Source organism: Hippopotamus amphibius, chromosome 11, assembly GCF_030028045.1.
Source record: "Hippopotamus amphibius kiboko isolate mHipAmp2 chromosome 11, mHipAmp2.hap2, whole genome shotgun sequence".
Lineage (NCBI taxonomy): Eukaryota > Metazoa > Chordata > Mammalia > Artiodactyla > Hippopotamidae > Hippopotamus > Hippopotamus amphibius.
The window spans coordinates 115,135,658-115,158,554 of NC_080196.1; the positions used below are offsets into that span (position 1 = coordinate 115,135,658).

Genomic DNA, 22,897 nt, shown 5'->3' on the forward strand with positions numbered 1-22,897 from the left:
AGAGTTCCCTTTTCTCCACAGCCTCTCCAGCATTTATTGTTCCTAGATTTTTTGATGATGGCCAATCTGACTGGTGGGAGGTGATACCTCATTGTGTTTTTGACTTGCATTTTTCTAATGATTAGTGATGTTGAGCATCTTTTTACATATTTGTTGGCCATCTGTATGTCTTCTTTGCAGAAATGTGTATTTAGGTCTTCTGCCCATTTTTGAATTGGGTTGTTTGTTTTTTTGATATTGAGCTGCATGAGTTCCTTATAGATTTTGGAGATTAATCCTTTATCTGTTGCTTCATTGGCAAATATTTTCTCCCACTCTGAGGGTTGTCTTTTCATCATATTTATGGTTTCCTTTGCTGTGCAAAAGCTTTTAAGTTTCATTAGGTCCCATTTGTTTATTTTTGTTTTTATTTCCTTTAGGAGGTGGGTCAAGAAAGATCTTGCTGTCTTTATGTCACAGAGTGTTCTGCCTATGTTTTCCTCTAAGAGTTTTATAGTGTTAGGCCTTAAATTTAGGTCTTTAATCCATTTTTAATTTGTTTTTGTGTATGGTGTTAGGGAATGTTCTAAATTCATTCTTTTACCTGTGGCTGTCCAGTTTTCCCAGCACCACTTATTGAAGAGGCTGTCTTTTCTCCATCGTATATCCTTGCCTCCTTTGTCAAAGATAAGGTGGCCATATGTACACAGATTTATCTCTGGGCTTTCCATCCTGTTCCATTGATCTATATTTCTGGTTTTGTGCCAGTACCATACTGTCTTGATTACTGTAGCTTTGCAGTATAGTCTGAAGTCAGGGAGAGTGATTCCTCCAGCTCCAATTTTTCTTCTCAATATTGCTTTGGCTATTTGGGGTCTTTTGTGTTTCCATACAAATTGTAAAATTTTTTGTTCTAGTTCTGTGGAAAATGCCATTGGTAATTTGATAGGGATTGCATTGAATCTGTAGATTGTTTTGGTAGTATAGTCTTTTTCACAATGCTGGTTCTTGCAATCCAAGAACACGGTATATCTCTCCATCTGTCTGTGTCCTCTTTGATTTCTTATAATTTTCTGCATAAAGGTCTTTTGCCTTTTAGGTAGATTTATTCCTAGGTATTTTATTCTTTTTGTTGCAATGGTAAATGGGAATGTTTCCTTAATTTCTCTTTCTGATTTTTTCATTCTTTGTGTATAGGAATGCAAGAGATTTCTGTGCATTAATTTTGTATCCTGCAATTTTACCAGATTCTGTGATTAACTCTAGTAGTTTTCTGGTAGCATCTTTAGGGTTTTCTATGTACAGTATCATGTGATCTACAAACAGTGACAGTTTTAGTTCTTTTTCAATTTGGATTCCTTTTATTTCTTTTTCTTCTCTGATTGCTGTGGCTAAAACTTCCAAAACTATGTTGAATAATGGTGGTGAGAGTGGGCACCCTTGTCTTGTTCCTGATCTTAGAGGAAATGCTTTCAGTTTTTCACCATGGAGGATGTTTGCTGTGGGTTTGTCATATATGGCCTTTATTACGTTGAGGTAGATTCCCTCTATGCCCACTTTCTGGATAGCTTTTATCATAAATGCGTGTTGAATTTTGTCGAAAGCTTTTTCTGCATCTATTGAGATGATCATATGGTTTTTATTCTTCAATTTGTTAATGTGGTGTATCACATTGATTGATCTGTGTATATCGAAGAATCCTTGCATTACTGGATAAACCCCATGTGATCATGGTGTGTGATCCTTTTAATGTGCTGTTGGATTCTGTTTGCTGGTATTTTGTTGAGAATTTTTGCATCAATGTTCATCTGTGATATTATTGGCCTATAATTTTTTTTGTGACATCTTTGTCTGGTTTTGGTATCAGGGTGATGGTGGCCTTGTACAATGAGTTTGGCAGTGTTCCTTCCTGTGCTATATTTGGAAGAGTTTGAGAAGGATAGGTGTTAGCTCTTTTCTAAATGTTTGGTAGAATTCACCTGCAAAGCCATCTGGCCCTGGGCTTTTGTTTATCAGAAGATTTTAAATCACAGTTTCAATTTCAGTGCTTGTGATTGGTCTGTTTGTATTTTCTATTTCTTCCTGGTTCAGTCTTGGAAGGTTGTACTTTTCTAAGAATTTGTCCATTTCTTCCAGGTTGTTCATTTTATTGGCATATAGTTGTTTGTAGAAGTCGCTCATGATCCTTTGTATTTCCTGCAATGTCAGTTGTTACTTCTCCTTTTTCATTTCTGATTCTGTTGAGTCTTTTTTTTTTTTCCTGGTGTGTCTGGTTAATGGCTTATCAATTTTGCTTATCTTCTCAAAGAACGAGCTTTTAGTTTTATTGATCTTTGCTATTATGTCCTTGATTTCTTTGTCATTTATTTCTGATCTGATCTTTATAATTTCTTTCTTTCTGCTAACTTTGGGATTTTGTTGTGTTCTTCTTTCTCTAATTGCTTTAGAGGTATGAGTAGGTTGTTTATGCGAGGTTTTTCTTGTTTCTTGAGGGAGGATTGTATTGCAATGAACTTCCCTCTTAGAACTGCTTTTGCTGCATCCCATAGGTTTTGGGTCATTGTATTTTCATTGTCATTTGTTTCTAGGTATTTTTTGATTTCCTCTCTGATTTCTTCAGTGATCTCTTGGTTATTGAGTAGCATGTTATTTAGCCTCCATGTGTTTGTATTTTTTACAGTTTTTTTCCTATAATTGATATCTAGTCTCATAGTCAGAAAATATGCTTGATACGATTTCAATTTTCTTAGATTTACTGAGGCTTGATTTGTGACCCAAGATATGATCTATCCTGGAGAATGTTCCATGTCACTTGAGAAGAAAGTGTATTCTGTTGTTTTTGGATGGAAAATCCTATAAATATCAACTAATTCCATCTGGCCTATTGTCTTATTTAGAGCTTGTGTTTATTTTCTATTTGGATGATCTGTCCATTGGTGTAAGTGGGGTGTTAAAATCTCCTACTATTATTGTGTTACTGTTGATTTCCCCTTTTATGGCTGTTAGCATTTGCCTTATGTATTGAGGTGCTCCTATGTTGGGTGCATAGATATTTACAATTGTTATATGTTCTTGGACTGATCTCTTGATCATTATGTAGTGTCCTTCCTTGTCTCTTGTAATAGTCTTTATTTTAAAGTCTGTTTTGTCTGATATGAGTGTTGCTACCCCAGCTTTCTCTTGATTTCCATTTGCATGGAATATCTTTTACCATTCCCTCACTCTCAGTCTGTATGTGTCTCTAGTTCTGAAGTGTGTCTCTTGTAGACAGCATATATATGGGTCTTGCTTTTGTATCCATTCAGGCAGTCTGTGTCTCTAGTTAAAGCATTTAATCCATTCACATTTAAGGTAATTATCGATATGTATGTTCCCAGTACCATTTTCTTAACTGTTTTGGGTTTGTTTTTGTAAGTCTTTTCCTTCTCTTGTGTTTCCTGTGTAAGGAAGTTCCTTTAGCATTTGCTGTAAAGCTGGTCTGGTGGTTCTGAATTCTCTTAGTTTTTTCTTGTCAGTAAAGATTTTAATTTCTTCTTCAAATCTGAATGAGATCCTTGCTGGGTAGAGTAATCTTGGTTGTAGGTTTTTCCCTTTCATCACTTTAAATATATCCCACCACTCTCTTCTGGCCAGTAGAGTTTCTGCTGAAAGATCGGCTGTTATTCTTATGGGGGTCCCCTTGTATGTTATTCGTTGCTTTTCCCTTGCTGCTTTTAATATTTTTTCTTTGTATTTAATTTTTGTTAGTTTGGTTAATACATATCTCAGTGTGTTTCTCCTTGGCTTTATCCTATATGGTACTCTCTGTGCTTCCTGGACTTGATTGACTATTTCTTTTCCCATGTTAGGGAAGAAAAAACCTTCTTGACTGTATTTCCTCATGGCGGTTCTCTGCTTAAATGTCATGAAAACATCCCATTTTTAAAAATAAATTGTGACAGGCGATGAAAAGTGGATAGTGTACAATAATGTGAAATGGAAGCGGTAGTGGGGCAAGCGAAATGAACCATCACCATTCACACCAGAGGCCAGTCTTCATCCAAAGAAGGTGATGTTGTGTGTATGGTGGGATTGGAAAGGTGTCCTCTATCATGAGCTCCTTCTGGAAAATGAAACAATTAATTCCGACAAGTACTGCTCCCAATTAGACCAAGTGAAAGCAGCACTCAATGAAAAGCATCTGGAATTAGTCAACAGAAAATGCATAATCTTCCATCAGGATAACACACGACCATGTTTCTTTGATGACCAGGCAAAAACTGTTACAGCTTGGCTGGGAAGTTCTGATTCATCCACCATATTCACCAGACATTGCACCTTCAGATTTCCATTCATTTAGGTGTTTTAAAAATCTCTTAATGGGAAAAATTTCAATTCCCTGGAAGAAGACTGTAAAAAGCACCTGGAACAGTTCTTTGCTCAAAAAGATAAAAAGTTTTGTGAAGATGGAATTATGAAGTTGCCTGAAAAATGGCAGAAGGTAGTGGAGCAAAAGGGTCAATACACTGTTTAATACAGTTCTTGGTGAAAATGAAAAATGTGTCTTTTATTTTTACTTAAAAACCAAAGGCACTTTCTGGCCAACCCAATATTATACATTTAGTAATGTCAAAGATAAAGTGTTAAGGGAAAGTTTGCAAACCAGGGTATATTTTGAAAAAGCTGTATAGTAAGTATTCAGAAAAGCTTTTTCAAAAGGACTTCAAAAGAAGGTTCTGGACCTAAAATACAACTGTCTTCTATCAAATATGAGTATAATTTGGTTATTTGAAATGCTCTACTACCTGCTGGAGTTTGAGAGCATTTTCCCATCTGTAAAATGGGGCTACTACTACTTGCCTGTGGAGAAAGTGTGAGGATTAGGTGAAAAAAATATGGCACACGAGAGGCAGTTGGTAAATATTAGAGGCATTTCATTCTGAGGGTAAGTTTGTCTCTGCTGATTGGTAACAGACATTCTCTCCAGTATTTATAACACAGCTGGAAAATATTAAAAGCAAAGAAAAGGTTTTTATTCTTTGATATATAAAACCAAGAAAACTTTATGTGTATACAACAGTTTTTTTGTCTTTTTTTTTTTTTAAAGAAGAAAATTGCAGAAATATAGACCTGGGTAGAAAAATACACTCAAGCTGCTGCTCAAGACAATCCATAACTCCTAAAATTATGAAACAGTAGCACACAAATCTCAGCATAAGCCTTTTTTTTCCTTTAAAAAATTATTCACATTTGTTTAACAACTTAAAACACGGTAAGATATATAACTTTCCTTCTTGGTAACACTCTTAGTTATTTGACAAGATATTCAATAACCAGCAATAACTTAATATTAGAACATTTCCTTTGTGATAGTAAGTTAGCATTAGAGTTTTGGTTGTACAATACTTGTCATAGTTAAAAAACACTTCTGACTCCTGGTGCCCAAAAATGCTCATGCAGTTCATTGGAGCCCATAAATTTGGGGTCCTAGGCCTCAAAGGGGAGCATCTTTGGTCTTCCCTGCACTTAGGACCAAAACAGACAGTGATCCTGGCATACAAATAACAAAAACAAAGGCGCAGGAGACCACAGCTACTCAATAAAAACTACTTATGCCCAATAAATAGTGTCCAAAAGAAAAACAATTTGCTTTTCACTTAATGAATTCAGGAGAAATTAAAACATGAGATACACTGTTTTCCATCTGTTATCAACCTAACATCCATAAAGTCAGTTCTGCCACTGACCAGCAGGGGGTGCTAGACCACAGGTGAAGCAGCCGTATAATTTCCCAAAGGCAACCTACAAAAAGACGTTTACCTGTATTATATGAAAACTTTTTTGGGTGAAAGTTTAGTTTTCAAAGTAATAAGTGTAACATTTTCTCCTCGACACTGGATTCAAGCAGAAAATACACTTCATATGAAATTTGATTGGATGAAACATGAATAAATCTTTAAAATGACTAAATATGTAAATATTGCTAGAATATCAAAGGAAGTGACAATGAATTTGATCTGTGCTTAAAATCTTTACATTCTATGTGACTTGTTATTTAAAACCAGATAACAGAACCCGTACATCCAAATGACTGACTTTCAAAGGCTCGTGTGATGTGTGGTCAGCTTAGTCATCATTCCTGACGGAAATACTTCACAACTGCCCTCAGAGTCACAATTCACAGGAAAAGACAGGTTTTTATCTCTGAGTAAATACTGGCTTTTGATCACAGATGGTACTGGTGAGCTGCAACTCCCACTCTCTTCCCAAAATTAAATTCACCTTCAAAGGCTGAACAAGCCACCTCTGATGACCTCACGAAGCTTCCTGCAGGGGCAAGTCCACCACCACAGCCACCATGGCCACTTCATGTGGCTTCTCTTTTCCCAGTGAGGTTTGGGAGTTCAACACCCTTTCGGCTATTTGAGACAGGACTACAAACTGTGTGAAATTCTGAAATTCATCTTCTACCATCATACTTATTACAGGCTTGAGTGCATTTGCTCTTAAAAACCACTCTCTACCTTCTTGATGTGTTCCATCTTCATAGTCTCTAGGCCATCAGCAGAATCAGTGCAAGTTGGCAGGAAGCACAATGAAAGCGTGAGTTTGAATATTTTTAAAAAAGTAATTTTAAAGCTTCATTTTAAGTATATTTTTAAAATTTAAAAATGAAGTATCCTCTGCACTTAGTCAGATCCTTTCTACCACTTTACAAAGGTGCTGGACCCTGCACCCAGCCTAGTACAGACTGCATGTGTGTGTATTTTATGTTCCGTGGAGAAATTTTATGAAAATACAGTATGTTTTTCTATCCATAAGTTGAAATAAAGAGTAGGGTTGTGGGAGGAAGGGAGGGATAAGTAAAAACAACAAAAAGGAGGAGTGAAGTATACACCTTTTTCTTATTTTAAAACTGGAATAAAAATGTAAGAAGTATTTCCCCTTGGGAAACTGACCTGTGATACCTGGACCTACAGGGTGACTGCTGGCCCGTGCTCCTCCACCCCTCCTGGGGGCAGGGCCAGGCTGTGGCGTGGGTCAGACCGGAGGGAGCTGAGCAGCCTCTGGACGCTGCCCTCCCGCCCGGGACTATGCAGGCCAGGCACCAGGCCGGCACCATTGACCCGTGCGAGGCTGCTCGGTGGAGGCCTGGGTACCAGCCGGGGCTCCAAGACACCCTCGAGGACCACGTCGGCCTCCTCGTCACTCTCCATCTCGTCAGGGGGCAAGTTCTGCAGGACGTGGGCTGTGGGCAGGCTGTGGCGGCTGGCCGTGCTGTCCGAGGAGCGGCCAGAGCTACCCGACGCACGGCTGCCACGCACCACGTTGTTCCTCTGATTGGCCGGCTTGACCGTGACGATGAGGTTGTGGCTGTTGGCGATCATCATGTCCGTGACCTGGTCCAGTGTCTTCCCGGCCACCTCGATCCCGTTCACCTCCAGGACCTCGTCGTCCACGGCCAGCAGCCCAGTGCTCTCAGCCAGGCCGCCAGGCACCATGCGGGAGATGAAGATACCGGGCACCTTCTCCAGCCCCTGCGGGGCCACACGCACACTTGTGCCATCGCGGATGTAGAAGCCCAGTGGCTTCTGGCAGCCATGCCGGTACAGCCTCACGCGGCGGTGCGTCTCGGGGAGGATGTCCACGTCGATGATGGAGGACACAGGGCGGAAGTCGTGTGGCAGGCCGATGTGCAGGTGCGCGCGCCGGCGAGGACCATCTTCGCGTAGCGCCAGCGGGCGCCGCCGCCTGGACAGTGAGCCCGCCCCGAAGCTGCAGTGCTCGGCCTCTTCTGGAAGAGCACAGAGGGCACAGTCAGAGGACAGACCCCGGGGCAGTGGGGAAGCACACGTGAAACAGGGTCGAACGCCTGGAGCCTGAGTCTGGCCGTCCAGGTGAGTCCTGGCTTTCTGCAGCTCCCCCACCCCCTGCTTCTCTGATTTGTGATGCGACCCTAGGGAAGTCTGAGGCGATGAGCAAAGCAAATCATGTAAAGAACTGACTGAAGCACAGGTCTCTCACACGTGCCTAGCTGAATGATCAATTCATTTTGTCTCATTTCAGCTTTTGGGAAAGGCTTAAGCTCCTGGGTGATGTGCAGACGCCCTGCAGTAACTCATGGGCTGCTTTGCTGAGCCCACAGTGATCCTGGCATCAGCTGAGCAGGCCCAACAACATTCACCAGGCAAACGTTTGATGCAAAGTTCAGGCGCAATCACCGCCCTAAGGTTAGCTCTCCAGGCACCCAATGGAATGGTAGTAGGCTTAAGAGAATTAACAACGGGTGGAAGGTTTAAAACTGCCTGACTGGGAGAGAGTTAAGATGGTGGAAGAGCAGGAGGATGTGGAGTTCCTTTCTCTCCACAGATGCATCAGGAATACATCTACAGATGCAACAGTTCGCACAGAACACTGGCTCAACACTAGCAGAAGACCTTGGACACCGGAAAGGACTATAAAGATCCCTGAAATAACTGGGTAGGATGAAAAAACGAAGGCAGAAGGAGGACGAGAGGAAGTGGGATGGGACCTGCACCCTGGGGCAGGGGAGCTAAAGCAGAAGAGAGACTCCTGAATCTGGGGGAACCCCCTCTCTGATGGGGAAATTGATTAGGACAGAAGAGAAGCATTTGAGGCTGCTGGAGGGTGAAATGGCTGATCTGTGGCAGATGGGACAGAGTGAGAACTACATAGATGGTCTGTGCCACGGCCCTAAGTGCTCCAGACTGGCACGTGTGTTCCAGGTGTGCAAGGGGATTGGGAGCTGGAGGGTGGGGACTGGAGAACAGGCTGGGATGAGAACTGCTGCTGGCTGCAGGGAGGTGGACTAAGGGGATGGGAGGGAGGAAATCTGTGGCAGGGAATGCCTATAGAGGAAGACCGGGCTGCCATGGAAGCAGGGTGCTACTGCTGAGTCACACGCAGAGGGTGGAGCCACTGTTGCAGCCTCTCTCTCACAGGCCGGCACCTGACCACAAACAATAAAAGAAGCTCTCTCGGGGCCGGCCCTTGTGCGCCTTATGCCAGGCACCAGAAAAGGCCCTCACAGGGCCATATCTCTTGTGCCCATGGCTGCCAGCTTCCCTGCACATTTGGTGCCGCCAGGGCTCCTGTGATCCAAGCAGTCATACCACCTCTGTGCCCTGCCCTCACTGGGGCAGATCTAAGAGCTCCAAGGCAGCCTCAGGACCAGACTCCTGTGGATGGACCACACATAGAGGTGGGGATAAAACCAAAGCTGAACCCCAGGGACAGGGCAACTATAGAAGAGGATCGAAAATCTTTCCATCAGCTGCCAAAGCTGCAGATTCAGTCCCCGCAATAGGCTAGGTAGACCCTGTGTCTGTGGAACACCTGCGTAGATAGTGAGTGTTCCTACAAATGAAAATGGTTTAGCTCTGGCAGTTGTGGACCTTGGGGACAAGTACATGCAGGAACTGGGCCGGATCAGAGTCTGAGTGGCCCTCATAGGGCCCACAGCAGGTCCAGGGACCAGCCCAGAGGCAGAGGAGGGCCTCCTGGAGAGGGAAAGGTGGGCTGTGGCTTAGGGAGTGTGCGAGGACACTTACAGCTGAGACCCCAGGGAGACATAATTATTATGTTTTGATTCATTCTGGTTTTTTGGTTTGTTTGTTTTATTTTTTTAACTTAGTCTTTTGGGATCTTCATGTTTTATTACATATTTTGTTTTGTTTTTATTTTTTAATATATATTTCTATTTTTACTTTGCTTTTTTGTTGTTATGTGTTCTTTTCCCTTTTTTTTTCTTCTTCTTTTTCTTTAATACGTATATATACAGTAAAACCTTGGTTTGCGGCATAATTCATTCTGGAAACATGCTTGTGATCCAAAGCACTTGTGTATCAAAGTGAACTTCCCCATAAGAAATAATGCAAACTCGGATGATTTGTTCCACAACCCCAAAATAGTCATATAAAAATGATTACAGTACAGTAACATAATACAAAATAATAAAGAAAATACAAAATATAAAGAAAAACAAACAAGTTAACCTGCACGTACCTTTTAAAGCCTTCGTGGCTGGTGTGAGGGAGACGAGAGAGGAGCGTTATTGTGTTGGATGACGTTCACTCTAATGGAATCACTGCTGTCTATTGGCTCAATGGAATCTTCTTCTTTTTGTGCAACTTTAACAAGGAACCTATCCAGTGACACTTGCTTTTGCCTCCTTTTGAGGATTTCGCGGAAATGTGACATCGCATTGTCGTTAGACAGATTCATCACTCGCACTGCTGCAGTCTTACTCAGGTGGTGCTTCTCTACAAAATTTTGCACTGTTTCCCACGTTTTACACATCTCCCTAATCTCATCTGAGGTGAGAGGTTCCTCCGCCTTTTCCTCCTCCTCCTCTGCAGACGAGATCTCCTCCATAACCTCTTGCTGTCACTCGCGATGCAGACCCATCAGGTCGTCGGTGGTCAGCTCCTGGCCATGTTCCTCCACCAGCTCTTGAATGTCGTCCTCCTTCACTTCCAGTCCCGCGGTCTTCCCCAAGGACACGATTTCATTGACAACTGCGGCTCCTGTTCATCAGCAAGCTCCTCTGAGTCATGTCCAGAAGCGCAGTCAGGCCACAGTTTTCTCCAAGCAGAATTAAGGGTTCTCTTGGTGACCCTATCCCAGGCTTCATTGATGATCTTGAGGCAGTTCACAATGTGGAAATGATTTTTCCAAAACTCTTGGGGGGTAAGGTTTGTTCCTTTGGTCACCTCGAAGCATCACTGAAATAGTGCTTTGGTGTAAAGCTTTTTACAGTTCAAAATGACCTGCTGATCCATGGGCTGGAGGATTGGAGTGGTGCTGAGAGGAAGGAACTTGACTTAATGAACTCGAATTCCTCCAGTAAGTCGTCTTCAAAGCCTGGAGGATGAGCAGGGGCATTACCCATCACCAGCAAGGCTCTGAGTGGCAGAGTCTTTTATAAAAGGTATTTCTTCACTGCAGGACCAAAGACTTCGTTGACCCACTCAACGAACATGATATGAGTGACCCAAGCCTTGCTGTTGGACCTCCACATAACGTTTAACTGGCTCTTTTGCACCGTGCATTTCTTGAAGGCTCGTGGATTCTCAGAGGATACATGAGCAGGGGCTTGACTTTGAAATCCCCACTTGCATTAGCACAAAACAAGAGGGTGAGAATGGTCTTTCACGGGCTTGGAACCGGGCATTGCATTCTCTTCTTCTGTAACGTAGGTCCTCTTTGGCATCTTTTTCCAAAAAAGCCTTGTCTCATTGCAGTTAAAAACTTGCTCCAGCAGGTAACACTCAGAAACCATGGGCTTCTGGAACTTGGTAGTGAATGCCTCAGCTGCCTTAGCTTCCGAACGCGCAGCCTCTCCGTGCCTCACAGCACTGTGGATGCCACGTCTCCTCTTAAGGTTATCAGACCAGCCCCTGCTTGCCTTGAAGCCTTCTTCGTTTTCTGTGGATGTACCTGGCAGTTTACTCACGAGGTCGGTGTACAAGACCTTTGCCTCCTCGCAGATGAAGTTCCCAGTCACAGTTTCACCTGCTGGTTGCTTCTCGTTTATCCAAACCAGAAGCAGCTTTCCTACATCTTCCAGAGCACATGGCTGTTGCTTTGATATTCTCGTGACTCCTTTTGCTGCATCTAGCCCCCTTACTTCTTTCTTCTTTAATATTGTGCAAATGGTCCATGTAGACGTCTCATAAAATCTTGCAATTTCGGCCACTCGCATACCTCGTCCGTACTCCTCGATGATTTCCTTCTTAACTTCCACTGTAATCATCTCCTCCTTACTGCCTTTCTTTTCAACCTTTTTCTGCATGGGGGCCATTGTATACGCTCGCATGGATGTTGACTACAGTACAGGATTAATAAACTCTTGTCATATACTGTATTTAATGTGACTGGAAACAAGGCAGCAGAGGAAAGGGTCTATATCTGCAGGCAGACTGACCTAGAATGAACAAAGCATTCCTAAGCTTACTCTTGTATGGAAAAGCAAAGGACTGTCCATAGGTGCTCTGAGTGACAAAAAATACACTAGTGCCAGTTGTGGGCACCTTCCAGCGTTCTGAAAAAATCACTGATTTCTGCCAAACACTGCAGCCTGAGACCAAGCATCCGAGCATGGGAGACGATCACCCGCAATCCCGCAGCGAGAGAGAAGAACCACTGGCTCATTGTGATCATGTGACGTTTGGTGTCACATACTACTCGTATTGCAAGACATCACTCATTTATCAAGTTAAAATTTATTAGAAATGTTTGCTTGTCTTGTGGAACACTTGCAGAACAAGTTACTTGCAATCCAAGGTTTTAGTGTATATATATATATATATATATATATATAATATTTCCATTTCTACTCTGCTGTTCTATTGTTCTGACCTCTTTCCCTTTCTCTCTCTTTTTAAATCGTTTTTATTGGTTTCTTTGCTTTATTCTTCAGTTGGCACTCTGTTTCGGTTTTGTTTTTCGGTTTTGTGTTTTTATTTTCTTTTTAAATGTTTGATTTCGTTCTTGGGTTCTTTGGTTTCTCTGGTTGTTCTCTTGCTTTCTTTTTTGGCGGTGTTTGGTTCTTCACTGCTAAGCAGGGGCTACTCTTCATTGCGGTGCGTGGGCTTCTCAGCATGGTGGATTCTCTTGTAGCTGAGCACCAGCTCTAGGCACACAGCCTTCAGTAGTTGCCGCACCTGGGCTCAGTAGTTGTGGCATGTGAGCCCTAGAGCACACAAGCTTCAGTAGTTGCAGTGTGTGGGCTCATTAGTTGTGGCATGCAGACTGTAGGGTACATGGACTTCAGTAGTTGTGGCTCAGGGGCTCTAGAGCATAGGCTCAGTACTTGTAGCGCATGGACTTAGTTGCTCCATGGCATGTGGGATCTTTCTGGACCAGTGATTGAACCCGTGTTCCCCACATTGGCAGGTGGATTCTTAACCACTGCGCCAACAGGGAATTCTGCTTTTTGTTTTATTTGGGTCTGTTTTTGTTTTGTGTGTGTGTGTGTTTCCTTGTTTTTGTTTGTTTCATTTTACTTTTTTACCATTTGTCTGGGGTTTTGTTAGTCTTTTTTTTTTTTTAAATTCCCTTTATTGCCATGATGAGTGACTTGCGGGTTCTTGTTCCATGACCAAAGTTGGGCCTGAGGCCCTGGGGTGGGAGCTCTGAGTCCAGGATGCTGGACCACTAGAGAATTCCTGGCTCCAGGGAATATTAATTGCCAAGAGCTCTCACAGAGGCCTCTATCTGAAACCAAGACCTGGCTCCACCCAAATGCCTGCAGCTCCCAGCGCCAGACACCTCACAGCAAACAAACAAGACAGGAACACAAATCTACCCATCAGCACAGACTACCTAAGGGGCATACTAAGCTCACAGACACCCCAAAACACACCACCTGAGGCGGCCGTGCCCATCACAGGGAAGACTCAGCTCCACCCACCAGAATGCAGGCACCAGTCCCTTCCATCAGGAAGCCTACTCAAGAAACTGGACCAACCCCCACCACCAGGGGCAGGGAACAGAAGCAAAGAGGAACTGCAAGCCTAGGGAAAGGAGACCTCAGATACTGTAAATTAGAGAAAATGATAAGACAGAGAAATCTCTTGCAGACAAAGGGCCAAGATAAAAACCCACAAGACCAAATAAATGAAGAGGAAAGAAGCAAACTACCGGAAAAAGAATTCAGTAATAATAGTAAAGATTACCCAAAATCTTGGAAATGGAGAAAATACAAGAAACATTTATCCCAGAAGAACTAAAGAGCAAACAAAGAGTGATGACCAACACAATAATTGAAGTTAAAAATACGCTAGAAGGAATCAATAGCAGAATAACTGAGGCAGAAGAACAGATAAGTGAGCTGGAAGATAAAATGGTGAAAAGAACTGCTGCAGAGCAGAATAAAGAAAAAACAATGAAAAGAATTGAGGACAGTCTCAGAGACCTCCAGGACAATATTAAACACACCAACATTCAATTATAGGCATCCCAGAAGAAGAAGAAGAATAGAAAGGGTCTGAGAAAATATTTGAAGAGATTATAGTTGAAAATGTCAACATGGGAAAGGAAATAGTCAGTCAAGTCAAGGCAGTGCAGAGAGTCCCATACAGGATAAACCCAAGGAGAAACACACCAAGACGTGTATTAATCAAATTAAAAAAAATTAAACACAAAGAAAAAATATTAAAAGCAAGGGAAAAGCAACAAATAACATACAAGGGAATCCCCATAAGGTTAACAGCTGATCTTTCAGCAGAAACTCTGCAAGTCAGAAGGAACTACCAGGATGTACATAAAGTAATGAAAGGGAAAAACCTGCAACCAAGATTACTCTACCCAGCAAGGATCTCATTCAGATTTGACAGAGAAATCAAAAGCTTTTGAGACAAGCCAAAGTTAAGAGGATTCAGCACCACCAAACCAGCTTTACAGCAAATGCTAAAGGAACTCTGCTAGGCAGGAACACAAGAGGAGGAAAAGACCTACAAAAACAAACCCAAAACAAGAAAATGGTAATAGGAGCATACATATCAATAATTACCTTAAATGTAAATGGATTAAATGCTCCAACCAAAAGACAAAGACTGGCTGAATGGATACAAAAACAATACCCATATACATGCTGTCTACAAGAGACCCACTTAGACCTAGGGACACATACAGACAAAGGGGATGGAAAAAGATATTCCATGCAATTGGAAATCAGAAGAAAGCTAGGGTAGCAACACTCATATCAGACAAAATAGACTTTACAATACAGACTATTACAAGAGACAAGGAAGGACACTACATAATGATCAAGGGATCGATCCAGGTAGAAGATACAACAATTGTAAATATTTATGCACCCAACACAGGAGCACCCTGATATATAAGGCAAATGCTAACAGCCATAAAAGGGGAAGTCAACAGTAACACAATAACAGTAGGGGACTTTAACACCCCACTTACACCAATGGACAGACCATCCAGACAGAAAAGTAATAAGGAAACACAAGGTTTAAATGACACTTAGACCAGATGAACTTAATTGATATTTATAGGACATTCCATCAAAACCCAGCAGAATACACTTTCTTCTCAAGTGCACATGGAACATTCTCCAGGGGCGATCACATCTTTGGTGACAAATCAAGCCTTGGTAAATTTAAGAAGACTGAAGTCATATCAAGCATCTTTTCCAATTACAACACTATGAGATTAGATATATCAATTACAGGGAAAAAAATGTAAAAAATACAAACACATGAGTCTAAACAATACACTACTAAATAACCAAGAGATCACTGAAGAAATCAAAGAGGAAATCAAAAAATACCTAGAAACAAATGACAACAAAAACACTATGACCTGAAATCTGTGGGATGTAGCAAAAGCAGTTGTAAGAGGGAAGTTTATAGCAACACAGTCCTACCTCAAGAAACAAGAAAAATCTCAAATAAACAACCTAAGCTTACACCTAAAGCAATTTGAGAAAGAACAAGAACAACAACAAAGAAACAAATCCCCAAAGTTAGCAGAAAGAAAGAAATCATAAAGATGAGATCAGAAATAAATAAAAAAGAAATGAAGGAAACAATAGTAAAGGTCAATAAAGCTAAAAGCTAGTTCTTTGAAAAGATAAACAGAATTGATAAACCATTAGCCAGACTCTTTAGGAAGAAAAAGGAGATGACCCAAATCAACAGAATCAGAGATGAAAAAGGAGAACAATGGACACCGCAGAAATACAAAGTATCATGAGAGACTACTGCAAGCAACTATATGCCAATAAAATGGACAAGCTGCAAGAAATGGACAAGTTCTTAGAAGAGTACAACCTTCCAAGACTGAACCAGGAAGAAATAGAAAATATGAACAGACCAATCACAAGCACTGAAATTGAAACTGTGATTAAAAATCTTCCAACAAACAAAAGCCTAGGGCCAGATGGCTTCACAGGCAAATTCCATCAAACATTTACAGAAGAGCTAAAACCTATCCTTCTCAAACTCTTCCAAAATATAGCAGAGGGAGGAACACAACCAAACTCATTGTACAAGGCCACCATCACCCTGATACCAAAACCAGACAAAGATACCACGAAAAAAGAAAATTACCGGCCAATATCAAAGATGAATATAGATGCAAAAATCCTCAACCAGAATCCAACAACACATTAAAAGGATCACACACCATGATCAAGTGGGGTTTATGCCAGGAATGCAAAGATTCTTCAATATATGCAAATCAATATTAACAAACTGAAGAATAAAAACCATATGATCATCTCAATAGATGTAGAAAAAGCTTTTGACAAAGTTCAACACCCGTTTATGATAAAAACTCTCCAGAAAGTGGGCATAGAGGGAATCTACCTCAACATAATAAAGGCCATATATGACAAACCCACAGCAAATATCATCCTCAATGGTGAAAAACTGAAAGCATTTCCTCTAAGATCAGGAACAAGACAAGGGTGCCCACTCTCACCACTATTAGTCAATATACTTTTGGAAGTTTTAGACACAGCAATCACAGAAGAAAAATAAACGGAATCCAAACTGGAAAAGAAGAACTAAAACTGTCACTGTTTGCAGATGACATGATACTATACATAGAAAATCCTAAAGATGCCACCAGAAAACTACTAAGAGCTCATCAATGAACTTGGAAAACAAAATGAATACACAGAAATCTCTTGCATTCCTAGACACTAACAACAAAAAATCAGAAAGAGAAATTGAGGAAATGCTCCCATTTACCATTGCAACAGAAAGAATAAAATACCTAGGAATAAATCTGCCTAAAAGGCAAAAGACTTGTATGCAGAAAACTATAAGACACTGATGAAAGAAATCAAAGACACTACAAACAAATGGAGAGATATACCATGTTCTTGGATTGCGAGAATCAGCATTGTGAAAATGACTATACTACCCAAAGCAATCTACAGATTCAGTGCAATCCCTATCAACTTACCAATGGCATCTTTCACAGAACTAAAACAAAAATTTTTACAATTTGTATGGAAACACAAAAGACCCCAAATAGCCAAAGCAATATTGAGAAGAAAAACTGGAGCTGGAGGAATCACTCTCCCTGACTTCAGACTACACTAGAAAGCTACAGTAATCAAGACAGTATGGTACTGGCACAAAACCAGAAATATAGATCAATGGAACAGGATAGAAAGCCCAGAGATAAACCTATGCACATATGGTCACCTAATCTTTGACAGTGGAGGCAAGAATATACAATGGAGAAAGGACAGCCTCTTCAATAGGTGGTGCCAGGAAAACTGGGCAGCTACATGTAAAAGAATGAAATCAGAACACCCCCTAACACCATACACAAAAATAAACTCAAAATGGATTAAAGACCTAAATGTAAGACCAGACAGTGTGAAACTCTTAGAGGAAAGCATAGGAAGAATACTCTCTGACATAAATGACAAAAATATCTTTTTTGATCCACCTCCTAGAGCAATGAAAACAAAAGCAAAAATAAGCAAATGGGACCTAATGAAACTTAAAAGCTTATGCACAGCAAAGGAAACCATGAACAAAAATAAAGACAACCCTCAGAATGGGAGAACATATTTGCAAATGAAGCAATGGACAAAGGATTAATCTCCAAATGTACAAGCAGCTCACGCAGCTCAATATCAAAAAAACAAACTGGAGAGGGTGTGGATAAAAGGGACCCCTCCTGCACTGTTGGTGGGTATATAAATTGATAACAGCCACTGTGGAGAACAGTAATGGAGATTCCTTAAAAAACTGAAAATAGAACTACCAGATGACCCAGTAATCCCACTACTGGCCATATACCCTGAGAAAACCATAATTCAAAAGATACATATACTGCAATGTTCATTGCAGCACTATTTACAGTACCCAGGACATGGAAGCAATGTAAATGTCCATTGACAGATGAATGGATAAAGCAGAAGTGGCACATATATACAATGGAATATTACTCAGCCATAAAAAGGGATGAAATTGAGTTATTTGTAGTGAGGTGGATGGATCTAGAGAGTGTCAGACAGAGTGAAGTAAGTCAGAAAGAAAAAAACAAATACCATGTGATAACACATATATATGGAATATAAAAATAAGGAACTGATGAACCTGGGCAGGGCAAGAATAAAGATGCAGACATAGAGTACGGACTTGAGGACGCAGAGGGGGAAGGGGAAGCTGGGACGTAGTGAGAAAGTAGCATTGACATATATACATTACCAAAGGCAAAAAAGAAGCCTAGTGGGAAGCTGCTACATAGCAGAGGGAGATCAGCTCCGTGCTTTGTGATGACCTAGAGGGGTGGAATAGGGAGGGTGGGATAGGGGCTCAAGAGGGAGGGGATATAGGGATATATGTATACACAGAGCTGATTCACTTTGTTGTACAGCAGAAAGTAACACAACATTGTAAAGCAATTATACTCCAATAAAGATGTATAAAAAAATAAAAAATAAAATAAAATTGCCTGAGTGGATTCTGCAATGACAGTGGAGCTGGAGGCACCAGGAATAGCTCCCCACCTGGCCAACAACTGCAGGGGCAGAATCTGTCTGATGTAACTAATTTAGAACTTGCGAGTCTGTTGAAGGCTCAACTTCCAGGGGGAAGAACTAAATGGTAATTGCAGTCAATTTTGGTCAATCTCAACTCTTAGCACAGTAGCAGCTACGTAGCCCACCCCCTGCAGCTTGGCAGGCAGCTGTGCACCGTTCCTGAAGCAGTTTTTGGGACCTGGGTAGGCATAAAGGAGCCTGCCTTCCAAACATCAGGCCTCTGTGCTCGGATTACTGATTAATGGTGTAGACAGGTGTGTGGCTATGGCACCTCCTGTGTTGCCGCATGCCCCTCCTGTTCCACCTCCAGCAGAGTTAAAGGACTGGCACCCTTGCTCTCCCTTCATTTTTCACCTTTTCCCTTTTTGGGAGCCAAACCTTAAAGTCTAGGACATTAAAAACAACTGCATGTGTGGGCAAAGTTAGACAGTGACTGTGCATGCTCAAGCAAAGGTTCAGAAAGGGCCTTAGAAGACTTTTAAGTTCACACCTTAATGCTGATACTCAGCAAAGAGACAGTCTACAACAAGCAAAAAAAAACCCCAAAATAGTAACAAAAAACAGCAGACCCTGGGGAAGGGTAGAATCTGATTTCCAGCGCTACCATGTTATTAGATTAATCTCCAGTGTTCCACAACAACAAAAAACCACAAGACATACAAGGAAACTAGAGTGTGCCCCACTCAGAGGAAAACAATAGAAACTGTCCCTGAAGCAACTTGATTGCAGATTTACCAGACAAAGACTTTAAAACGATGGCCTAAGACATGTTTGAAAAACTAAAAAAAAAAAAAGGGAAAGTCAAGAAAACAATGTGTGAACAAAATGGAAATATCAATAGAGAGACAGAGAACCTTAAAGGAAGTGAACAGAAATTCTGGAGATGAAAATACAATGATGGAAGTCATCGAAGGGAGGATTCCAAGGCAGAAGAAGGGATCCGGAACTCAGGACAACAGAAGTGATCATATCTGAGGAACAACAACAAAACAGATTAAAAAATGTGAACAGAGCCTAAGCAATCACTGGGACACTATTAAGCAAACTGACACGTGCGTTGTGAGTCTCAGAAGGAGAAGAGAAGGAGGTGGTGGAATATCTGAAGAAATAATGACTGACAACTCTCAGATTTGATGAGATGTGCAAATGTAAACATCCAAGCTCAACACTCTCTAAGTAAGATGAAGTCAAAGATACCCAAGATTAAAATATAACCAAACTTAATACAGACACAATGTAATCTTACATCCTCCAGGACTCAGGGCAGGAGCAGTAATTTGAAAGGAGGCTGGGTCAGACCTACCTACTGATCTTGGAGCATCTCCTGGAGAGGCAAGAGGCACCTGCAGCTCACGCTGGGGACACAGATGCTGGCGGCAGCCATCTCTGGGAACTCATCTACCACATGGACACTGGTGCTGGGACGTGCCATTTCTGAACTCTCCCTCTAGCTTATTAGCTTCAGGGCCCAGCCCTGCATCTGCTCAACATCCTGTAGGCATCAGTGCTGGGAGCCCTCAGGACAGGCGACTAGCCAGGCAGGGACACAGCCCCACGCACCAGCAGGCAGGCTGCCTTAAGACCCTCTGAGCCCACAGCCACTCCTGCAGACAGCCCTGTCCACCAGAGGGGCTAGGCCCTGGCACCACACACAGGAACTAGATCCAAGACACCCAGGGCCCTGCAACCAGAGACTGCAGGACCCAGCTCTCCCTACCAGTGGGCAAGTACCAGCCCCAGAACCCCTGGGCCCTGGCCCTGACCACCAGTAGGCAGACACCAGCCCCAAGACCAATGGAGCCAGAGACTCCAGGACCCAGCTTCACCCACCAGTGTGTGGACACTGGCCCTAGGATCACTGAAGCTTGTTAGGTCTCAGGCAACATAGCAGCAGGCTGGCAACAGTCTCAGGATACCCCAGGATCCAGCTCCACCCACCAGTGGGATGACACCAGCTGTAGGACCCCAAGGGCCCTTCAGCCAGAGGCCTTGGGACCTGGCTCCATCAACCGGTGAGCCAGAACTAGTCCATGGACCTCCAGTCCCCAGAATCACCCACCAGAAAGCCAACACCAGCTCTGAGATAAACCTTAGAATCCTCATCCAGCTGCCCAGGGATCCAGTCCCACTCACCAGAGGCCAAGCAGCTTTGGGATGCTGTAGAACCCACAGCCAGGCATGTCAGGAACAGGGCCCACCCACCAGCAGGCCAACACTAGATCCAGGAACCCTGGTTCTGCAACCATCCATGCCAGAACCAGGCTCTGCCCAACAGTAAGCACTAGATCTGGGACCAGCCTGGGTCCCACAGCCAGCCACTTTGTTACCTGGTCCTGACAACCAGAGGCCAGCAGCTTCCACACAAGGCAGGGCCTGGCAAACCAGACAGGGAGCCGCCTGCACCCACCAGACTGCCCACTGCAGTCACTCCACCACAACAGAAGGACCAACACAGCCTTCATAGCCCTAGAGCATATAGCTCTGGTGACCAGAGGGGAGTGTGCTGCAGGAAACATAGGACATTTCCTAAAAAAGACTACTTCTCTAAGATCAGGAAGTGCAACCAACATACACAGAAATAAAAATAGCAAATTAGCCAATACGAGGCAATAGAGGAACATGTTCCAAATGAAAAAATAACCAGAAGAAGAACTAAGAGAAGTGGAGATAAGCAATCTACCCAATAAATAGTTCAAGGTAATGATCATAAAGATAATCGAAGGATGAACAGAGTGAAAAGTTAGAAGTTTTAAACAAAGAGTAAGAAAATATAAAGAAGGACCAAACAGAGACAAAGAATACAATAACTAAAATGAAAAATACACTAGAAGGAATCAACAGCAGATTAAATGATGCAGAAGAATGGATCAGCAAGGTGGAAGACAGAGTAGTAGAAATCACTGAAGCTTAACAGAAAAAAAGAATGAAAGGAAATAAGGACAGTTTAAGAGACCTCTGGAAGAACATCAAGTGTACTAACATTCACATTATAGGGGTCCCAGAAAGAGACGAGATAGAGAAAGGGGCAGAGAACATATCTGAAGACATGCTAGCTGAAAACTTCCCTAGCCTGGGAAAGGAAACAGACATCCAGGTGCAGGAGGTAGAGAATCCCAAGCAGAATCGACCCAAAGAGGACCACACCAAGATACATTGTAATTAAAATGGCAGAAATTAAAATAAAGAGAGGATATTAACTGCAGAAAGGGAAAACAACAAATTACATAAAAAGGAACTCTAGTAACGCTATCAGCTGACTTTTCAGCAGAAACTGCAAGCCAAAGGGAGTGGCACTGTATATTTAAAGAGATGAAAGCAGAAAAAACCTACAACCAAGAATACTCTATGTGGCAAGGCTCTCATTCGGATCTGATGGAGACATCAAAAGTTTCACAGGTAAGCAAATGCTAAAAGAGTTCAAAACCATGAATCCAGCCTTACAGGAAATGTTAAAGGGACTTCTTTAAGCAAAGAAGAAAAGGCCACAATTAGAAACAGGAAAACTATGAAAGGAAAAAGCTCATCATTAAATGCAAATATACAGTAAAGGTAGTAAACCTACCATGTACAAAGGTAGTAGGAAGGTTAAAAGACAAAAGTAGTAAATCATATATATCTGCAATAAATAGTTAAGGGATACAAAAACAAAAAAATGTAAAATATGATGTCAAAACCAGCAATTGTGGGGGGAGGGGAGTAAAAATGCAGAGTTACTTAAATGTGTTTGAAATTTCAAGATCAGCAACTTACTATCCCTCATGGTAATCACAAACCAAAAATCTCTAATAGATACACACACAAAAGAGAAAAGTTTCTAAACAGAGCACTAAAGATAGTCATCAAATCACAAGACAAGAGAACAAAAGAAGAAAGGATCAAAAAAGAACTACAAAACAAATCAAAATACTAAAATGGCAATAAGTACATACCTATCAATATTTACTTTCAATGTAAATGGACTAAATGCTCCAATCAAAAGATACAGAATGGCTGAATGGATATAAAAACAAGAGCCATGTATATGCTGCCTACAAGAGACTCACTTCAGATCTAAAAATACACACAGAATGAAAGTCAGAGGATGGACAAAAGTTATTGCATGTAAATGGAAATGAAAATAAAGCCAAGATAATAATACTTATATCATACAAAATAGACTTTGAAACAAAGACTGCAACAAGTAACAAAGAAGGACATTACATAATGATCAAGGAATCACCCAAGAAAAAGATATAACAATTGTAGATATACATGTATCCAACACAGCAACACCTAAATACATAAAGCAAATATTAACACACAAAGGGAGAAACTGACAATAGCACAAAAATAGTGAGGGACTTTAACATCCCACTAACTCCACAAACAGATCATCCAGACAGAAAA

The 22,897-nt window shown here is 41.8% G+C and overlaps 1 protein-coding gene across 1 annotated transcript in view; it reads right to left on the reverse strand.

The window, feature by feature from the left end:
* Positions 1 to 6,764: 6,764 nt before the first annotated feature.
* The window catches only part of PARD6G (par-6 family cell polarity regulator gamma), a 113,829-nt gene continuing 97,696 nt past the window's right edge, over positions 6,765 to 22,897 (reverse strand). Inside the window, exon 3 of the mRNA XM_057698278.1 lies at positions 6,765 to 7,753. Within this exon, the coding sequence (XP_057554261.1) occupies positions 6,933 to 7,753 (821 nt within the window). The 3' untranslated portion in view covers positions 6,765 to 6,932. The remainder of the gene's footprint in view (positions 7,754 to 22,897) is intronic.